This window comes from Anguilla rostrata, chromosome 7 (genome assembly GCF_018555375.3).
Source record: "Anguilla rostrata isolate EN2019 chromosome 7, ASM1855537v3, whole genome shotgun sequence".
Lineage (NCBI taxonomy): Eukaryota > Metazoa > Chordata > Actinopteri > Anguilliformes > Anguillidae > Anguilla > Anguilla rostrata.
The window spans coordinates 41,968,414-41,984,865 of record NC_057939.1 but is presented as its reverse complement, the minus strand read 5'-3'; the positions used below and the strand labels follow the sequence as shown (position 1 = coordinate 41,984,865).

Sequence of the window (16,452 nt, the reverse complement as noted above, 5' to 3'; positions counted from 1 at the left end):
ATGAACAAAACAGTGATTGCGGTGACATCAAGCAAGAGATTGTCTCTGCATTCCATCTGATTGCAAAACTCACTTTAGAAAGACCCGTGTCACTGCAGCACCCTTCTTGTTAGCCGCCTGAATTTTTCAGCTACAGTCCAGGAGACTAATCAGGGGTCACTGAGTTCAGGCTGCACAAGGCCATACAGGAAGAGAATAATGATCTGTGATTCATGCACATGTTGCGTTTTAGAGTGGGAAAAGGAAAAAAAAAGAAAAGGTTTCAGTGTTTAGCCTTTTCACTGAGAAGAGGGAATACATCAAAAATCATTTTTAAAAGCCTTAACTCATATAAATGCGTTTTTATTTTTGCAAGAATGCATATGTGGGAAAAAAAAAATGAAAAAGCAGAACACGAATGGTTTGTTCATTTAAAATATTTTTTTTCTTAGTGTTTTTTTTTTTTTTTTTACTTTTTGGGTATGTAATTGGGCGAGGGGGTGTTGAAAAAGTAACCGTGTACTGCTTCCAAGTTTCTTTGCAAAATCGAGGTTTGCCCATCAAATAGTTTAAAGACCTTTTGCTATAAAATGTTATATCCATAGCAATTTTAACAACAATAGTCTATAATTTACAGGTGAATAAAATGGAATATTTCATGAACATTTTGCAAACAAAACAGTTAATTCCAAATGTTTTTTTTATTTTATTTTATTTTATTATATTAGATTAAAGGAGAAGTGTTTCATAAAAGCTACCAAATTTAATCCTCCCCACTTACTTAATCCTTCGTCAGACAAACAAATATAGAACTCCTATAATTTACAATAATGGCTGTATCAAAACATGTTGGCAATTTTTGTCACTCTGATTTTGGGATGCAAATGCAACTCTAAACAGAGGGAAACATATTAAGAGAAATTGCAATTAAAATTGCAGAGGATAGGGCACATCGGCGGTTGATTCCAAAAGCTATAACTGTATTAATATTATGTTGACCTACCTGCTGGAAACAGCTTACAAAAGGTTTGCATGGTGGCCAGAAGACTGCAAAATGAAATTGCCCCTTCACTGCCTGATCCTGTCCCAGAAGTGTTGTCCATGAACATCACATGCTTTACAGGCCATCTATAAATGGCCCCAATTTCTTTTGTGTGTTCAGAAAGAGGCTTCGGTGAGTCATTTAACTTCCCATTATGTGTTCCTTTTAGATTACAACTCTCACTACGTCTTGATTTGCGGCTTCAAAATGGCTTCAAAATATCATTCTTTGACATTTTGTAACGGTGTTGCTAGGGTATCATCTCTAATTTGTGTTGCGGTTAGAATCAGTATGTAATAATTCCATAAGAATAGTACAACACATTAACCCTGGAATGCCAAAAACAATATTTGTTTTTCAGGTTTTCCCAATTCTTTGCCAGTAAAGTGGTGCCACATCGATTTTACAAGCTCCACAGTAATTACTTTTTATTTGTGAATGAGAATAGTTGATTTTTTTAAAAATACAGCCAGTGTGAGTTATATTATACAAATTAACACTGTTTGAATTTGCCTTCAAACACATTTTAGACAAAACCATCTTTCTAACTATGGGCCCAAAACACATTTTGATTAGGTAGCCTGTGTCTGGCCCTAACGGGAGCAATAGTGACTATCGTAGAGACTTCACGTAACACTCAGATATCTTCATTAACCTGAACACAAACGGGGCCCAGAGGCCAGTTCTTAGGAACAAACTCTAAACCCACACTGCCCACAGACAGTCTGCTAGTTCAAGGGTTCCCTCTTGTGGTCAATGCCTGTGATTGGTCCAGACTTTAATGAACGCACAATGAAATTTTTTGTTTTTAAAGGGGGGGTGGGGGGGGCGGGTTGGGTTGGGGTTGTGTTAAAAACCCCATTCACTAATGTAACCACAGGAGGGCCTCTAATCTGGATATGGATTACAGTGCTCTTTGGTTTACAACCTAAAACTCTTTTACATTTCCGTAGTCTGGCAATGAGGTTTCAGTTCATGTCCTACTTGCATGACCCTGCTGTTGCCACTAGCTACTCTAAAAGCCCCGCGTCTGTATGTTCAGCTGTGGAGGAACTTGAAACTCCTACTCATGCTGATGATGGGAAACAGACAGGGTTAAGGATATGAGGAACCTGTTGGGGATCTCAAGACTTGAGCTTTGTTAAAAATAAAAGTTGCACAATTGCACAGGAAAAAACAGTGCACAGGGCCACAAACCAAAGAGAAGTGTATGAGGCGAGGGAGTGAAATTAAAACACAAAGGCTAAACGTTCAGATCAAACATACTCAATATAACATTGTAACGGGTATCAGCATTGATTCTTTTGTTCACTTTCTGACATTTGAACAAGATAACAGCGGTTCGAATCAGTGGCTCCAGTTCCTGCATTTATCTGACAATGCATGTCCCTTAGAGATGACACAGTGAAGCTTCATTAACTTGTCATGGATGGAGTTACCAATGAAAACATTGCCCTCCACAGTAAAATATAACGACTTGTCCTGATCAAGGATTGACGCGTGACACGTGGTGGCTCCACGCATTTGGGAATCAGGAAACACATAGGAAACTTTAGAGCAGGGAAGAAAAGTCTACTAATGCTTCCAACAGGTAGAGTCTACCGACAGAGAATGGGTGATGAGGCAGCCATATTGTTTAAGAGGCCTCGAGGTCAAGTCCGCTTCGATTTCACTTGTAGCTCCTCGGAAATAAAAGATTGTTTGACTTCTTTGAACTTCATTTGGTGAGATGAGATGTTGGTGGACTGAAAACGGAAGCCTGACCTCAGTCGGTTTGTGAACATTTCTGTACAGCAGCGATGATTATCGTCTGTTACATCTTGAAGCAGAAAAATCTAGATGTATTGAGAGCGGCTAATCTATCACAGGTCCCCCGCTATCAGAGGTTGCTGGTCTTGGTCGAGAGGTGCAGGGGGCAGGGGGGCCTGAAGGGCAGCCCGCAGGTGGGCCCAGAACAGCCTTTGCTTGTTGAGGTCCTGAGGCCACTCCAGGTAGGTGCGCCGAGCCATCATGGCCTTCAGCTGGTAGAACTTGGAGGGGATGAGGTACTGGGGCAGGGGCTCGCGGAGGACGAGGATGACGCTGTCGGAGCCGCGGGACAGGCGCTGGTGCTGGGCGAAGTAGAGCTCGTAGTGGCACCAGCTGCTGCGGACGAAGTGCGAGGAGAGCACGAAGACGCAGCGGTAGCTCCTCTCCACGCAGCGGACGATGTTCTCCACGATGGTCTTCCCCGGGACGAAGTTCCTCTCGTGGTGGCAGATGCGCAGTGCCCCGCCCTCCTCCAGGCCCGGCAGGAGGTGGCCATTCACCCAGTCGGCGTCCTGCTGGCTGTACGACACGAAGGCGTGGAAGTGGACGCCCTCCAGGTCCTCCTGGCGCCTCGTCCGACGTTTGGCACGCGTCCACTGCCAGGTCATTCGGAGGTACCAGGGCACGTCCAGCCTCTTGCACAGGACCAGGGTGGCCACGGCGACGGCAACGGCTGGGCAGAGGATGGCGGCTGCCAGAAATCCAGCGCTGCAGGATATGGCGGGCAGGCGGAAGTCCCTGAGCAGCTTGTCCCTCCAGGCCTCGGGATATTTGCAGCTGTAGGCCCGCGGCCAGTGGAGAAGTTTAATGGGGTGGCGCTGCTGCAGGGCCGCAAACTCCCTCAGGCCACAGGTGCACATGAACGGGTTCCCGCTAACGTCCATCTCCCTCAGCCTCGGGCAGCTGGCCACGAAGCGCATGGACGGGGTGTGGAGGGAGTTGTCTCTCAGAAGGAACACTGCCAGGTTTGTGAAACCACGGCAGCTAGGGACGTCCAGGAGCTGATTGGAGCTGAGGTCCAGGTATGTCAGCATGTCCAGATGGAAGAGTCTGTCTGGGAGGGCTTCGATTTGATTGTTATGCAGGTCCAGAGTCTCTATGTTGAGAGGGAGGCAGCTGAAGACAGATTTGCCAAGGCTGTTGGAGGACAGATTCAAGTGTACTATGCTGGAAGGCCAGTGGCAATTCCCAAGTGTATCCGAGTAAAACAGAGAGTTGAAGCTGACGTCCAGGTGCTGCAGTGAGGTCATGTACTGTAGCCGTCTGCTTAGCTCCATTAGGTTCTGCACACGGTTCCCTTTTAAAATCAAAGTGTTAAGGTTCTGTAGATTAACACATTCTGTCCCACCAACGGAAAAAATACTGTCAGAAAAGGCATTGTCGGAGAAGTCCATGAATTTTATAGGGCTTAGTGCATTTGGACAGGTCATTTGTATCAATGACGTCTCTGCAAGGGTCAAACGCTCAACCCTCATATTGATGAAGAAATCATAAATGTTACCTTGGAAAAAAAAGAAATTAGTAATTGTGACCCCTTTAATGCTAAAAGACTGCAGGTGAGACTCTGGGTTTAACTTCTGTGGAGTGATTTGCCCTGTAATGGTTATCATATATATGCTGAGATGTTTAATGGTTGACTGGCGAACGATATTGAGCAGGTCAACAGCCACAGGCCAAATCATCTCAATGTTAGTCAGGTAAAGATGTGAAGTTCTGATGCTCTTACTTTGTCTCAGAAATGTTGAAAGGTAGGTTTGGCTACCGTTGAGGCCCACTAGGTCCACTTTATCAAAAGCAGACAGAGCATCAGTGATCAGTGCTTCGTCTGTTGGACGGTTTGACAGAACGATGCCCAGTTTCTTCGACAAGATGTTTCGCAAGCTGTTGCTTTCATACGTGGTGAGGTTTTCCAACTGTAGGAACATGTTCTGGAGATGAATGTCAGCAATACTCCCAAAGTCTTTACTCTTTACCACTTCGGCACTGAGCCCCATGTTCTGCAACTCTTTTAGGGAATTGAACATCTCTCCAAGGGTCATCGTGGAAAAGTTATTGAACGTCAAGTCCAGGAACTGCAGTTTGGGCGTGAAGAGCAGGTAATCCTGTTGCTGCAGGTTCTGAAGCTTGTTGTGTGAAAGGTCAAGGTACTCCAGGTATGATGTCGATCTGAACGTATCGGGATTTATCTCTTTGACGATGTTCCAAGACACGTTAAGGAATCTCAGATTTGACATTGTTGAGAAATCATCATAGGTAAGGCGTTGTATTCTGTTGTGGGAGAGATCTAGAGCCTCAATGGAGGGAGATAATCCCTTGGGCACTGATGTCAAGTTTTGAGATGAGAGGTCCTGGATGGTTCTCTGCATGTCCGATGCAAATGTATTTTGAACTGTGCTAACAGACATAATCCACAGAATCAACACCATGTTCTTCATAGCTGACCACACAGCTGTCTTCTCTGAGAACCTGAGATTTGCAGTGCGTTGTTGATGTCTAAATTGGGATAGTAAAAGAGAAAAAGAAGATATATTGAAAATCTTACCATTATAAATGAGCAGCATTTCCCTCTGTCATGAATGCATTTTTAAAGCTGAGCACATTTTAATCCTGTTCCTCCAGATCCTGAATGAATTTCAATGACAAATTCTCCAAGGTGAAGAAATATTCTGCTTTAAATTTCCAGCTTGAGTGGTTAACACAATCATAATGAAGGTTTTTTCATATTTCAAGTCACCAAGTGACATTCCATTATCAACATTACATCATGTTGTAAATGAGAATTTGTTCTCAAAGGTCTAACAATCTCGTCAGAATTTTGTATGCAGTATATCTACATTATATGTGCACAACAAAAGCATTGCTAAGGTATTAGTGATTTCTAAAAGACCCTACTGAAAACTTATGTTTATTTCTATTGCAAATTTGTCTACGAGTAAAACTTAAAATCAATATAGCTTCAGTTTCATTGCCTTTGGTATCGAGAGTGTTGACATTTGCATTGTCTCCCTTCTAGTTCTACCACAGATGAAGGCCTAGCTTTATTTCACTTTTTGTACAGGTTGCTGTTTTCTTCTGGAGCTTCATCAGGGTGAATGAAATGGTTAAATAGGAACTACCTCAGCAAGTGTTGCAGTATTATCTACAGTAACATATTTCTCAGTTGTGAAAACAATTTTTTTCTCTAATAAAATCCACATCTAAATATCTAGTTGGAAGTTGAAACTATAGGGCTCTATCTTATACCCGGCGCATAGAGGCGCCAAGCGCAACGCAAGTGTGTTTGTTAGTTTCAGACCGACGCAGTTGTCATTTTCCCGTCCAGCGCCCACGTTGTTTAAATAGCAAATGTACTTGCGCCCATCGGAGCGACCATGGGCGTCTTGGTTTTAAAATGAGGTGTGGTCAGGCGCATTGCTACAGTATCTTGGGGCAGCGGAAAGGGATTGCGCGATTGACCAACAAAAACCTGGTCTTAAGTCAATGGCACAATATTTTACTGTTATTTTAAGGGCGCATTATGATAGTGATATGCGCCTACGTGAGCGGATGCACAAAGTGCGATATTAAAAAAAATATTGTGCATTTTCTCTGCAGAGAAGCGTTCGTCCCTACTACTTGGCAAATCCGCCATTACAATAGCAATCCGCCAAGGTGCAAGCGCACCTGGCTTTTAAACGGACTGGGAGATGACACTCTGATTGGTTTATTTCGTGTTACGCCCAAAACACGCCTATGATTAATTAAGAGACTAAGTACAAGCCTTTGAACCATGCGCCTTACTTTGCGCTCAGATTATCCGCCCTTAAACAAGCAGAAGTGGAATTGGACACGCCCTAAATGCACTTGAGGCGTGGGCTTAGATCGTTAAAATATAGACCTTACAGATAGAATCTTTGGATATTTAATGAATGAAAATTCCTTCAGTGGAATGAACATGATATGATATGATATGATATAAACAGACACCAAGTAAATGATATTTGCAATATTTCAAATCCAAACACACTTGAGATAAACATGCTCATAGAGCTGCATGAATTTTAAAATCCAATGTATACGTTTTAGACATTTTTAACATAGGGGTAGACGTGTCACAAACGCTTTTACAAACAACCTGTGCTGCAGAGTTCCACATACCTGTCTGTCCACATGTTGTCTCCTCTTGGATCACACACCAGAATAAGACATGTCTTTGATACTGTCTCACCAGCTTCTCAGTGCTGATCGGCATCAAAACGAAATTTGTGGCAGGAAACGGTTTTATAAGGGTGGGGGGGGGGGGGGGGGGGGGATCAACAGAGCAGCACTTCTGCTTGCTATGATTCACTGAGTTCTCAACTTCCCCAAAATATGAAACCTTGCTTTAAAAAAACGTACACTTTACACAGTAAATGACTTGCTTGGAAGACAATGGTTACAGCAAAGAGTCTCAGCTTGGGGTGACTTGAGCAGAAAGTAATGATATCAGTTTAAATGAGAACAGGGATCGATTTATGAGCCTAAGTAATCTAAATGAAGAGTGAATTAGATTGATTGACATGCAGGTTATTGACAAGTCTTAATCATTAATTATTTTTGAGATTATACTACACATACATACTATACTATACAGACGGAGTGTGGCACAGTGGGTAAGGAACTGGGCTTGTAACCGAAAGGTCGCAGGTTCGATTCCTGGGTAAGGACACTGCCGTTGTACCCTTGAGCAAGGTACTTAACCTGCATTGCTTCAGTATATATCCAGCTGTATAAATGGATACAATGTAAAGTGCTATGTAAAAAAAAAGTTGTGTAAGTCGCTCTGGATAAGAAGGTCTGCTAAATGCCTGTAATGTAATACAGGATACATACATTAGCCTACACTACATTATAATCGTTTAGCAGACACTCTTATCCGGAAGTGGAGATCTTCAGTAAATGCAACAGTGTGAGAATACATTAAAGCACAGAGAAAACTATATACAGACTATACCTACTGATGGTGATTTGGATAGTTTACATGCATCTCTAGTAGGGAATTTGACTAAGCACCAGCTTCCAACTCTGTTGATGACCTCACAGTAACATACCCCTAAATCCAGTCATTTCAGTGGCGCAGCCAAATTATACAGTCGTGAGGCTCACAAATGATGCAGCTACATAGCTTACAGTATCTAGCAAAAGCACTCCAGCTCAGTGTATGAATTCACTGAATCCAGACAATGCTATAAGCAACTGATGCATACAGCCCTGTTCAGGGACGCATAAACTGGCAATGGTGTTGGGGGGTGAGGGTAGGGGGATGATTGGGGGTGGCAGGTGGCAGGGTGATACCCGCCTCATTATGCCATAGTGATCTGGGTGATTATACTCCTGTGGGCTGCCAGTTGCGCAATCCTCTGGCTTGACAGCTGGCTCGGCTGATGGATCTTTGAGACGAGGTGAAGGGATATACAACTGCGGAATTGAGCAATAAAGAAGAACAGTGATAAAAAAGCGGACACAGTGCATGTAAAGCACCCTCTTATTTGGCAGTGCTGTTTAGTAGATGGGCAGAAAACGGTTCTGGTGCCATTTTGTTGGGACAGCAATATCCACCTGCGTTCTGATTGGCTGCAGGAGGCATGGAACATCAGTCAGGCTATGGATGTCTCACAGTTGTGCAAATTCAATATGTGCCCGTCCCATCATCACTTTCAATTTGTGTCAAAACGATGTGGCAACACGGCACAATAATTCAATATTGCGCTCTACCCCCCTCTATAAATCTACTCCGACCAACCAGATGGAAGAGAAACGAGGAAATGGTGATGGGAGAATTCATACGCACCGTTATTAAATACGCGCTACATCCCGAGAGCTCCAAGCCGCGCCTGAGTAGAACACGGCACATATATCAGGCAGAAAAGGTTGTCAGAACAAATTGTGGCACTAAACAGAGACAGAGCAGGAAAGCTCCCGCTAATTAGGAAGCAGAGTGGTTGCTGTTTCAACCACTCTGATTGATATGGTAATGAATCCGGAATGAGTAAGATCCGTCATATCCAAACTCGCGAGCAGAAGATCACCAGACAGCACCGACGAAGACTTCTCCCTTGTTTGAAGGTTTCAGAACTTTCAGCACTTGAAACAAATGCTTCCGCCATCACCTCCGCACCCCAAGAGAGACGAGAGAGCAAAAGCTTTCAAACACATTTTATGAAGTATAATGAGCACATCGAATCTGCAGAAAATAAGAACTTTGAAGTTCAAACTCCTTAGGCTTCCATGAATCATACATAAGGATTTGGTAAAGAAGTCTTTTTTTTCTTTCCAAAGCATTCCTAACGAAATACAGTGCACTGTCAGAGATGACAAGAATGATGCTCCATACATATTCTATCATAAAGTGCTATTATTACTACTGTTATATACTATGATACATTTTGCCTTCATTGATTCCATTGAAATGCTGTTGTATCTTTGGTGCCCTAGAATTGCTCTGGAGGTTTCTGATAACCTATTGGCAAAGCAGTGGCAAGCACCAGAGATGTATGTCCCACAGATTGGGCCGTAATGCAGCTGCTGCCAGTTCTCAGAGCCTCATGCATGCATTCTGGCACCACTGCGGTGTCGTAACCCACCTGCTCGTTCCCTTCCTGGTCTTATGCTTGGGGAACAAGATGAATGAACAAAACAGTGACTGCGGTGACATCAAGCAAGAGATTGTCTCTGCATTCCATCTGATTGCAAAACTCACTTTGAAAAGACCCGTTTCACAGTAGCACCCGTCTTGTTAGCCACCTGGGTGCATTCTTCAGCCACAATCCAGGAGACTAGCCAGAGGTCACTGAGTTCAGGCTACACAAGGCCATAAAGGAAGGGAATAATGATCTGTGATTCACACAGATCATTATTCTCTTCCAGTTCAGGCTATACAAGGCTATACAGGAAGAGAATAATGATCTGTGATTCACACTCACATTGTGTTTTACAGTAGAAAAAGCATAAAATAAACAGTTTTGGTGTTTAGCCATTGCATTGACAACAGGGAATGCATCAAAAAGAATTTAAAAGCCTCAACTCATGTAAATGGTTTTTATTTGACTTGTGCAAGAATACATAAGTGGTAAAGAAAATGAAATAAAACTGAAAAAGCAATGGTTTGGTATGGTTTGTTCATTTAAAACTTTTTTTTTTTTTTTTTTTTTACTGCTTGAGTATGTGTTTGGACGGGGGGATGTTGAAAGGGAAACCATGTACTGCTTCCAACTTTCTGAGCAAAATTGAGGTTTGCACATCAAATAGTTTTAGATACCTTTTGACAAAAATGTTACATTCATATTAATTTTAACAATAATAGTTTATAATTTGCAGGTGAATAAAATGGGATATTTTCAGAACATTATTAAACAAAGCAGTTCATTCCAATTTAAAAAAAATAGATATTATATTGAAGCAGCAGTGTTACATACAAACTACCAAATTTAATCCTTCCCTCTTACTTAATCCTACGTCAGACAAACAAATATAGAACTGCCCTCATTTACTATAATGGCTGTATCAAATATATCTCTGGAGGTAGTAATCCTTTGCATTACTAAACCCAGAACATGTTGCCAATTTTTGTCACTCTGATTTTGGGATGCAAACGCAACTCAAAACATAGGGAAACATATTAAGAGAAATTGCAAGTAAAATTGCAGATGATAGGGCACATTGGCTGTTGATTCCAAAAGCTATAACTGTATTAATATTTTGTTGACCTACCTGCTAGATGCAGATAACAAGGTGTGCATGTTGACCAGAGGACTGCAAAATGAAATTGCTCCTTTACTGGCTTTACAGGCCATCTATAAATGCCCCAATTTCTTCTTTGAGTTCATAAAGAGGCTTTAGTGAGTCAATTAACTTCCCCTTATGTGTTCCTTTTAGATTACAACTCTCACTACATCTTGATTTGCGACTTCAAAATGGCTTCAAAATATCATTCACAAATATCATATCACCATCTGACATTTTGTACCTAACTGTGTTTCCAGGGTATCATCTCTAATTTATTTTGGCCCAGATTTGAATAAATGCACAATTAAATTTTTTTTTTTTTTTTAAGGGGGCGGGGGGGGGGGGTTCTGTTAAAAACCCCTTCACTAATGTAACCACAGGAGGGATTCTAATCTGGATGTGGACGGTGCTCGATCGTTTAGAAGAATGCTTTTACATTTCCGTAGTCTGACAATGAGGTTTCAGTTCATTTGGTATTTGCATGACCCCACAGTTGTGACCTGCCACTTTTACAGCCCTGTATGTTCAGCTGTGGAGGCCACAAACCAAAGAGAAGTGTAGGCGAGGACGTGAAATTGAAACACAAACGTTCAGTTCAAACATCGTCAATATAACACTGTATCGGGTTTCAGCATTGATTTTTTGTTCACTTTCTGACATTTCAACAAGATAACAGCGGTTCGAATCAGTGGCTCCAGTTCCTGCATTTATCTGACAATGCATGTCCCTTAGAGATGACACAGCGAAGCTTCATTAGCTTGTCATGGATGGAGTTACCAATGAAAACATTGCCCTCCATAGTAAAATATATCAAATTGTCCTGATAAGGGATTGACACCTGACACATGGTGGCTCCACCCATTTGTGAATCAGGAAACACATAGGAAACTTTAGAGCAGGGAAAAAAAGTCTACCAAGAAAAGGCTTCCAACAGGTAGAGTCTACCGACAGAGAATGGGTGATGAGGCAGCCATATTGTTTAAGAGGCCTCGAGGTCAAGTCCGCTTCGATTTCACTTGTAGCTCCTCGAAAATAAAAGATTGTTTGACTTCTTTGAACCTCATTTGGTGAGATGAGATGTTGGACTGAAAACGGAAGCCTGACCTCAGTCGGTTTCTACATGCAGAGAACATTTCTGTACAGCAGCGATGATTATTGTCTGTTACATCTTGAAGCAGAAAAATCTAGAGGTCTTGAGAGCGGCTAATCTATCACAGGTCCCCCGCTATCAGAGGTTGCTGGTCTTGGTCGAGAGGCGCAGGGGGCAGGGGGGCCTGAAGGGCAGCCCGCAGGTGGGCCCAGAACAGCCTTTGCTTGTTGGGGTCCTGCGGCCACTCCAGGTAGGTGCGCAGAGCCATCATGGCCTTCAGCTGGTAGAACTTGGAGGGGATGAGGTACTGGGGCAGGGGCTCGCGGAGGACGAGGATGACGCTGTCGGAGCCGCGGGACAGTCGCTGGTGCTGGGCGAAGTAGAGCTCGTAGTGGCACCAGCCGCTGCGGACGAAGTGCGAGGAGAGCACGAAGACGCAGCGGTAGCTCCTCTCCACGCAGCGGACGATGTTCTCCACGATGGTCTTCCCCGGGACGAAGTTCCTCTCATGGTGGCAGATGCGTAGCGCCCCGCCCTCCTCCAGGCCCGGCAGGAGGTGGCCATTCACCCAGTCAGCGTCCTGCTGGCTGTACGACACGAAGGCATGGAAGTGGACGCCCTCCAGGTCCTCCCGGCGCCTCGTCCGACGTTTGGCACGCGTCCACTGCCAGGTCATTCGGAGGTACCAGGGCACGTCCAGCCTCTTGCACAGGACCAGGGTGGCCACGGCGACGGCAACGGCCGGGCAGAGGATGGCGGCCGCCAGAAATCCAGCGCTGCAGGATATGGCGGGCAGGCGGAAGTCCCTGAGCAGCTTGTCCCTCCAGGCCTCGGGATATTTGCAGCTGTAGGCCCGCGGCCAGTGGAGAAGTTTAATGGGGTGGCGCTGCTGCAGGGCCGCAAACTCCCTCAGGCCACAGGTGCACATGAACGGGTTCCCGCGAACGTCCATCTCCCTCAGCCTCGGGCAGCTGGCCACGAAGCGCATGGACGGGTTGTGGAGGGAGTTGTCTCTCAGAAGGAACACTGCCAGGTTTGTGAAACCACGGCAGCTAGGGACGTCCAGGAGCTGATTAGAGCTGAGGTCCAGGTATGTCAGCATGTCCAGATGGAAGAGTCTGTCTGGGAGGGCTTCGATTTGATTGTTATGCAGGTCCAGAGTCTCTATGTTGAGAGGGAGGCAGCTGAAGACAGATTTGCCAAGGCTGTTGGAGGACAGATTCAAGTGAACTATGCTGGAAGGCCAGTGGCAATTCCCAAGTGTATCCGAGTAAAACAGAGAGTTGAAGCTGACGTCCAGGTGCTGCAGTGAGGTCATGTATTGTAGCCGCATGCTCAGCTCCATTAGGTTCTGCACACGGTTCCCTTTTAAAATCAAAGTGTTAACGTTCTGTAGACTAACACATTCTTTCCCACCAACGGAAAAAATGCGGTCGGAAAAGGCATTGTCGGAGAAGTCCATGAATTTTATTGGGCTTGGCGCATTCGGACAGGTCATTTGTATCAATGACGTCTCTGCAAGGGTCAAACGCTCAACCCTCATATTGATGAAGAAATCATAAATGTTACCTTGGAAGATAATGAAATTAGTAATGATGGCCCCTTTGATGGTAAAAGACTGTAGGTGAGACTCTGGGTTTAACTTCTGTGGAGTGATTTGCCCTGTAATGGTTATCATATATATGCTGAGATGTTTGATGGTTGACTGGCGAACGATATTGAGCAGGTCAACAGCCACGGGCCAAGTCATCTCAATGTTAGTCAGGTAAAGATGTGAAGTTCTGATGCTCTTACTTTGTCTCAGAAATGTTGAAAGGTAGGTTTGGCTACCGTTGAGGCCCACTAGGTCCACTTTATCAAAAGCAGACAGAGCATCAGTGATCAGTGCTTCGTCTGTTGGACGGTTTGACAGAACGATGCCCAGTTTCTTCGACAAGATGTTTCGCAAGCTGTTGCTTTCATACGTGGTGAGGTTTTCCAACTGTAGGAACATGTTCTGGAGATGAATGTCAGCAATACTCCCAAAGTCTTTACTCTTTACCACTTCTGCACTGAGCCCCATGTTCTGCAGCTCTTTTAGGGAATTGAACATCTCTCCAAGAGTCATCGTGGAAAAGTTATTGAACGTCAAGTCCAGGAACTGCAGTTTGGGCGTGAAGAGCAGGTAATCCTGTTGCTGCAGGTTCTGAAGCTTGTTGTGCGAGAGGTCAAGGTACTCCAGGTATGATGTCGATCTGAACGTATCGGGATTTATCTCTTTGACGATGTTCCAAGACACATTAAGGAATCTCAGATTTGACATTGCTGAGAAATCATCATAGGTAAGGCGTTGTATTCTGTTGTGGGAGAGATCTAGAGCCTCAATGGAGGGAGATAATCCCTTGGGCACTGATGTCAAGTTTTGAGATGAGAGGTCCTGGATGGTTCTCTGCATGTCCAATGCAAATGTATTTTGAACTGTAATAACAGACATAATCCACAGAATCAACACCATGTTCTTCATAGCTGACCACACAGCTGTCTTCTCTGAGAACCTGAGATTTGCAGTGCTTTGTTGATGTCTAAATTGGGATAGTAAAAGAGAAAAAGAAGATATATTGAAAATCTTACCATTATAAATGAGCAGCATTTCCCTCTGTCATAAATGCATTTTTAAAGCTGAGCACATTTCAATCCTGTTCCTCCAGATCCTGTTTCTCACTAATGAATTTCAATGACAAATTCTCCAAGGTGAAGAAATATTCTGCTTTAAATTTCAAGCTCGAGTGGTTAACACAATCATAATTAAGGTTTTTTCATATTTCAAGTCATCAAGTGACATTACATCATCAACATTACATCATGTTGTAAATGAGAATTTGTTCTCAAAGGTCTAACAATCTCGTCAGAATTTTGTATGCAGTATATCTACATTATATGTGCACAACAAAAGCATTGCTAAGGTATTAGTGATTTCTAAAAGACCCTACTGAAAACTTATGTTTATTTCTATTGCAAATTTGTCTACGAGTAAACCTTAAAATCAATATAGCTTCAGTTTCATTGCCTTTGGTATCGAGAGTGTTGACATTTGCATTGTCTCCCTTCTAGTTCTACCACAGATCTTTTGCACCTCTACATCGTGAACCAATGCACTTGTTGTACGTCGCTCTGGATAAGAGCGTCTGCTAAATGCCTGTAATGTAATGTAATGTAATGTAATGAAAGCCTAGCTTTACTTCACTCTTTGTACAGGTTGCTGTTTTCTTCTGAAGCTTCATCAGGGTGAATGAAATGGTTAAATAGGAACTACCTCAGCAAGTGTTGTAGTATTATCTACAGTAACATATTTCTCAGTTGTGAAAACAATTTTTTTCTCTAATAAAATCCACATCTAAATATCTAGTTGGAAGTTGATACTATAGGGCTCTATCTTACACCCGGCGCATAGAGGCGCCAAGCGCAACGCAAGTGTGTTTGTTAGTTTCAAACCAACGCAGTTGTCATTTTCCCGTCCAGCGCCCACGTTGTTTAAATAGCAAATGTACTTGCGCCCATCGGAGCGACCATGGGTGTCTTGGTTTTAAAATGAGGTGTGGTCAGGCGCGTTGCTACAGTATCTTGGGGCAGCGGAAAGCGATTGCGCGATTGACCAACAAAAACCTGGTCTTAAGTGGATTTGGACACGCCCTAAATGCACTTGAGGCCTGGACTTAAATCGTTAAAATATAGCCCTTACAGTTAGAATCTTTGGATATTTAATGAATGAAAATTCCTTCAGTGGAATGAACATATATGATATAAACAGACACCAAGTAAATGACATTTCATAGCCAAACACACTTGAGATAAACATGCTCATAGAGCTGCATTCATTTTTTAATCCAATGTATACATTTTTATATTTAGACATTTTTAACATAGGGGTAGACGTTTCACAAACGCTTTTACAGACAACCTGTGCTGCAGAGTTCCACGTACCTGTCTGTCCACATGTTGTCTCCTCTTGGATCACATACCAGAATAAGACATGTCTTTGATACTGTCTCACCAGCTTCTCAGTGCTGATCGGCATCAAAACGAAATTTGTGGCAGGAAACGGTTTTATAAGGGGGCGAATCAACAGAGCAGCACTTCTGCTTGCTATGATTCACTGAGTTCTCAACTTACCCAAAATATGAAACCTTGCTTTAAAAAAACGTGCACTTCACAGTAAATGACTTGCTTGGAAGACAATGGCTACAGCAAAGAGTCTCAGCTTGGGGTAACTTGAGCAGAAAGTAACAATATCAGTTTAAATGAGAACAGGGATCGATTTATGAGCCTAAATAATCTAAATAAAAAGTGAATTAGATTTATTGACATGCAGGTTATTGACAAGGCTTAATCATTAATGATTTTTTAGCTTATTGTCATGGTTCTGTGTTTCTGTCTCTGTTTTTCCTTGTTGGGCCACCAGATGGCGGGACTTTTGTTTTGTGTCCTGCTCGTTCCCGTTAATTATATTATTGCTTTCAATTATTTTATTATTGTTTCTGATTGTGTCTCGTTGTTCCCACCCTGTTCTGGTTTGACTGTTAATTGTGCCCTCCTGTGTCTTGTTGGTTTTCAGTCTATTTAAGTTCTTAGTCCCATTGACTCGGGTGCTGGTTCCTTGCGTTTGTTTCCGACTTGTGTTTGTTCTAACCGGATGTTCCTGCCCGTGGTTTTGACCTGCTTGTGCTTCTGCCATTTGTTTTCTGTTCTTGTGAAGTTCTGTTTTTTTATATTCTTTTAGTTTTTGTTATATGCCCCTCGTGGTTCTTTGTTC

General features: G+C 43.2%; 1 protein-coding gene across 1 annotated transcript; it reads right to left on the bottom strand.

The window, feature by feature from the left end:
- Positions 1–1,434: 1,434 nt before the first annotated feature.
- tlr1 (toll-like receptor 1) lies at positions 1,435–16,448 on the bottom strand. The gene is made up of 3 exons (XM_064342081.1): positions 15,624–16,448; positions 11,789–14,224; positions 1,435–5,323 (listed from the first exon to the last, which is right to left on the bottom strand). The coding sequence occupies exons 1-3, from the start codon at positions 15,635–15,637 to the stop codon at positions 2,884–2,886; spliced, it is 4,890 nt and encodes a 1,629-aa protein (XP_064198151.1). The 5' UTR covers positions 15,638–16,448; the 3' UTR covers positions 1,435–2,883.
- Positions 16,449–16,452: the final 4 nt, after the last annotated feature.

Excerpts from the sequence above, each read along its gene's own strand:
- tlr1 (XM_064342081.1), bottom strand. Across the intron at positions 5,324-11,788 it reads CCTCTGATAGCGGGGGACCT|ACATCAACAACGCACTGCAA; the intron begins GTGATAGATTAG and ends ATCCCAATTTAG.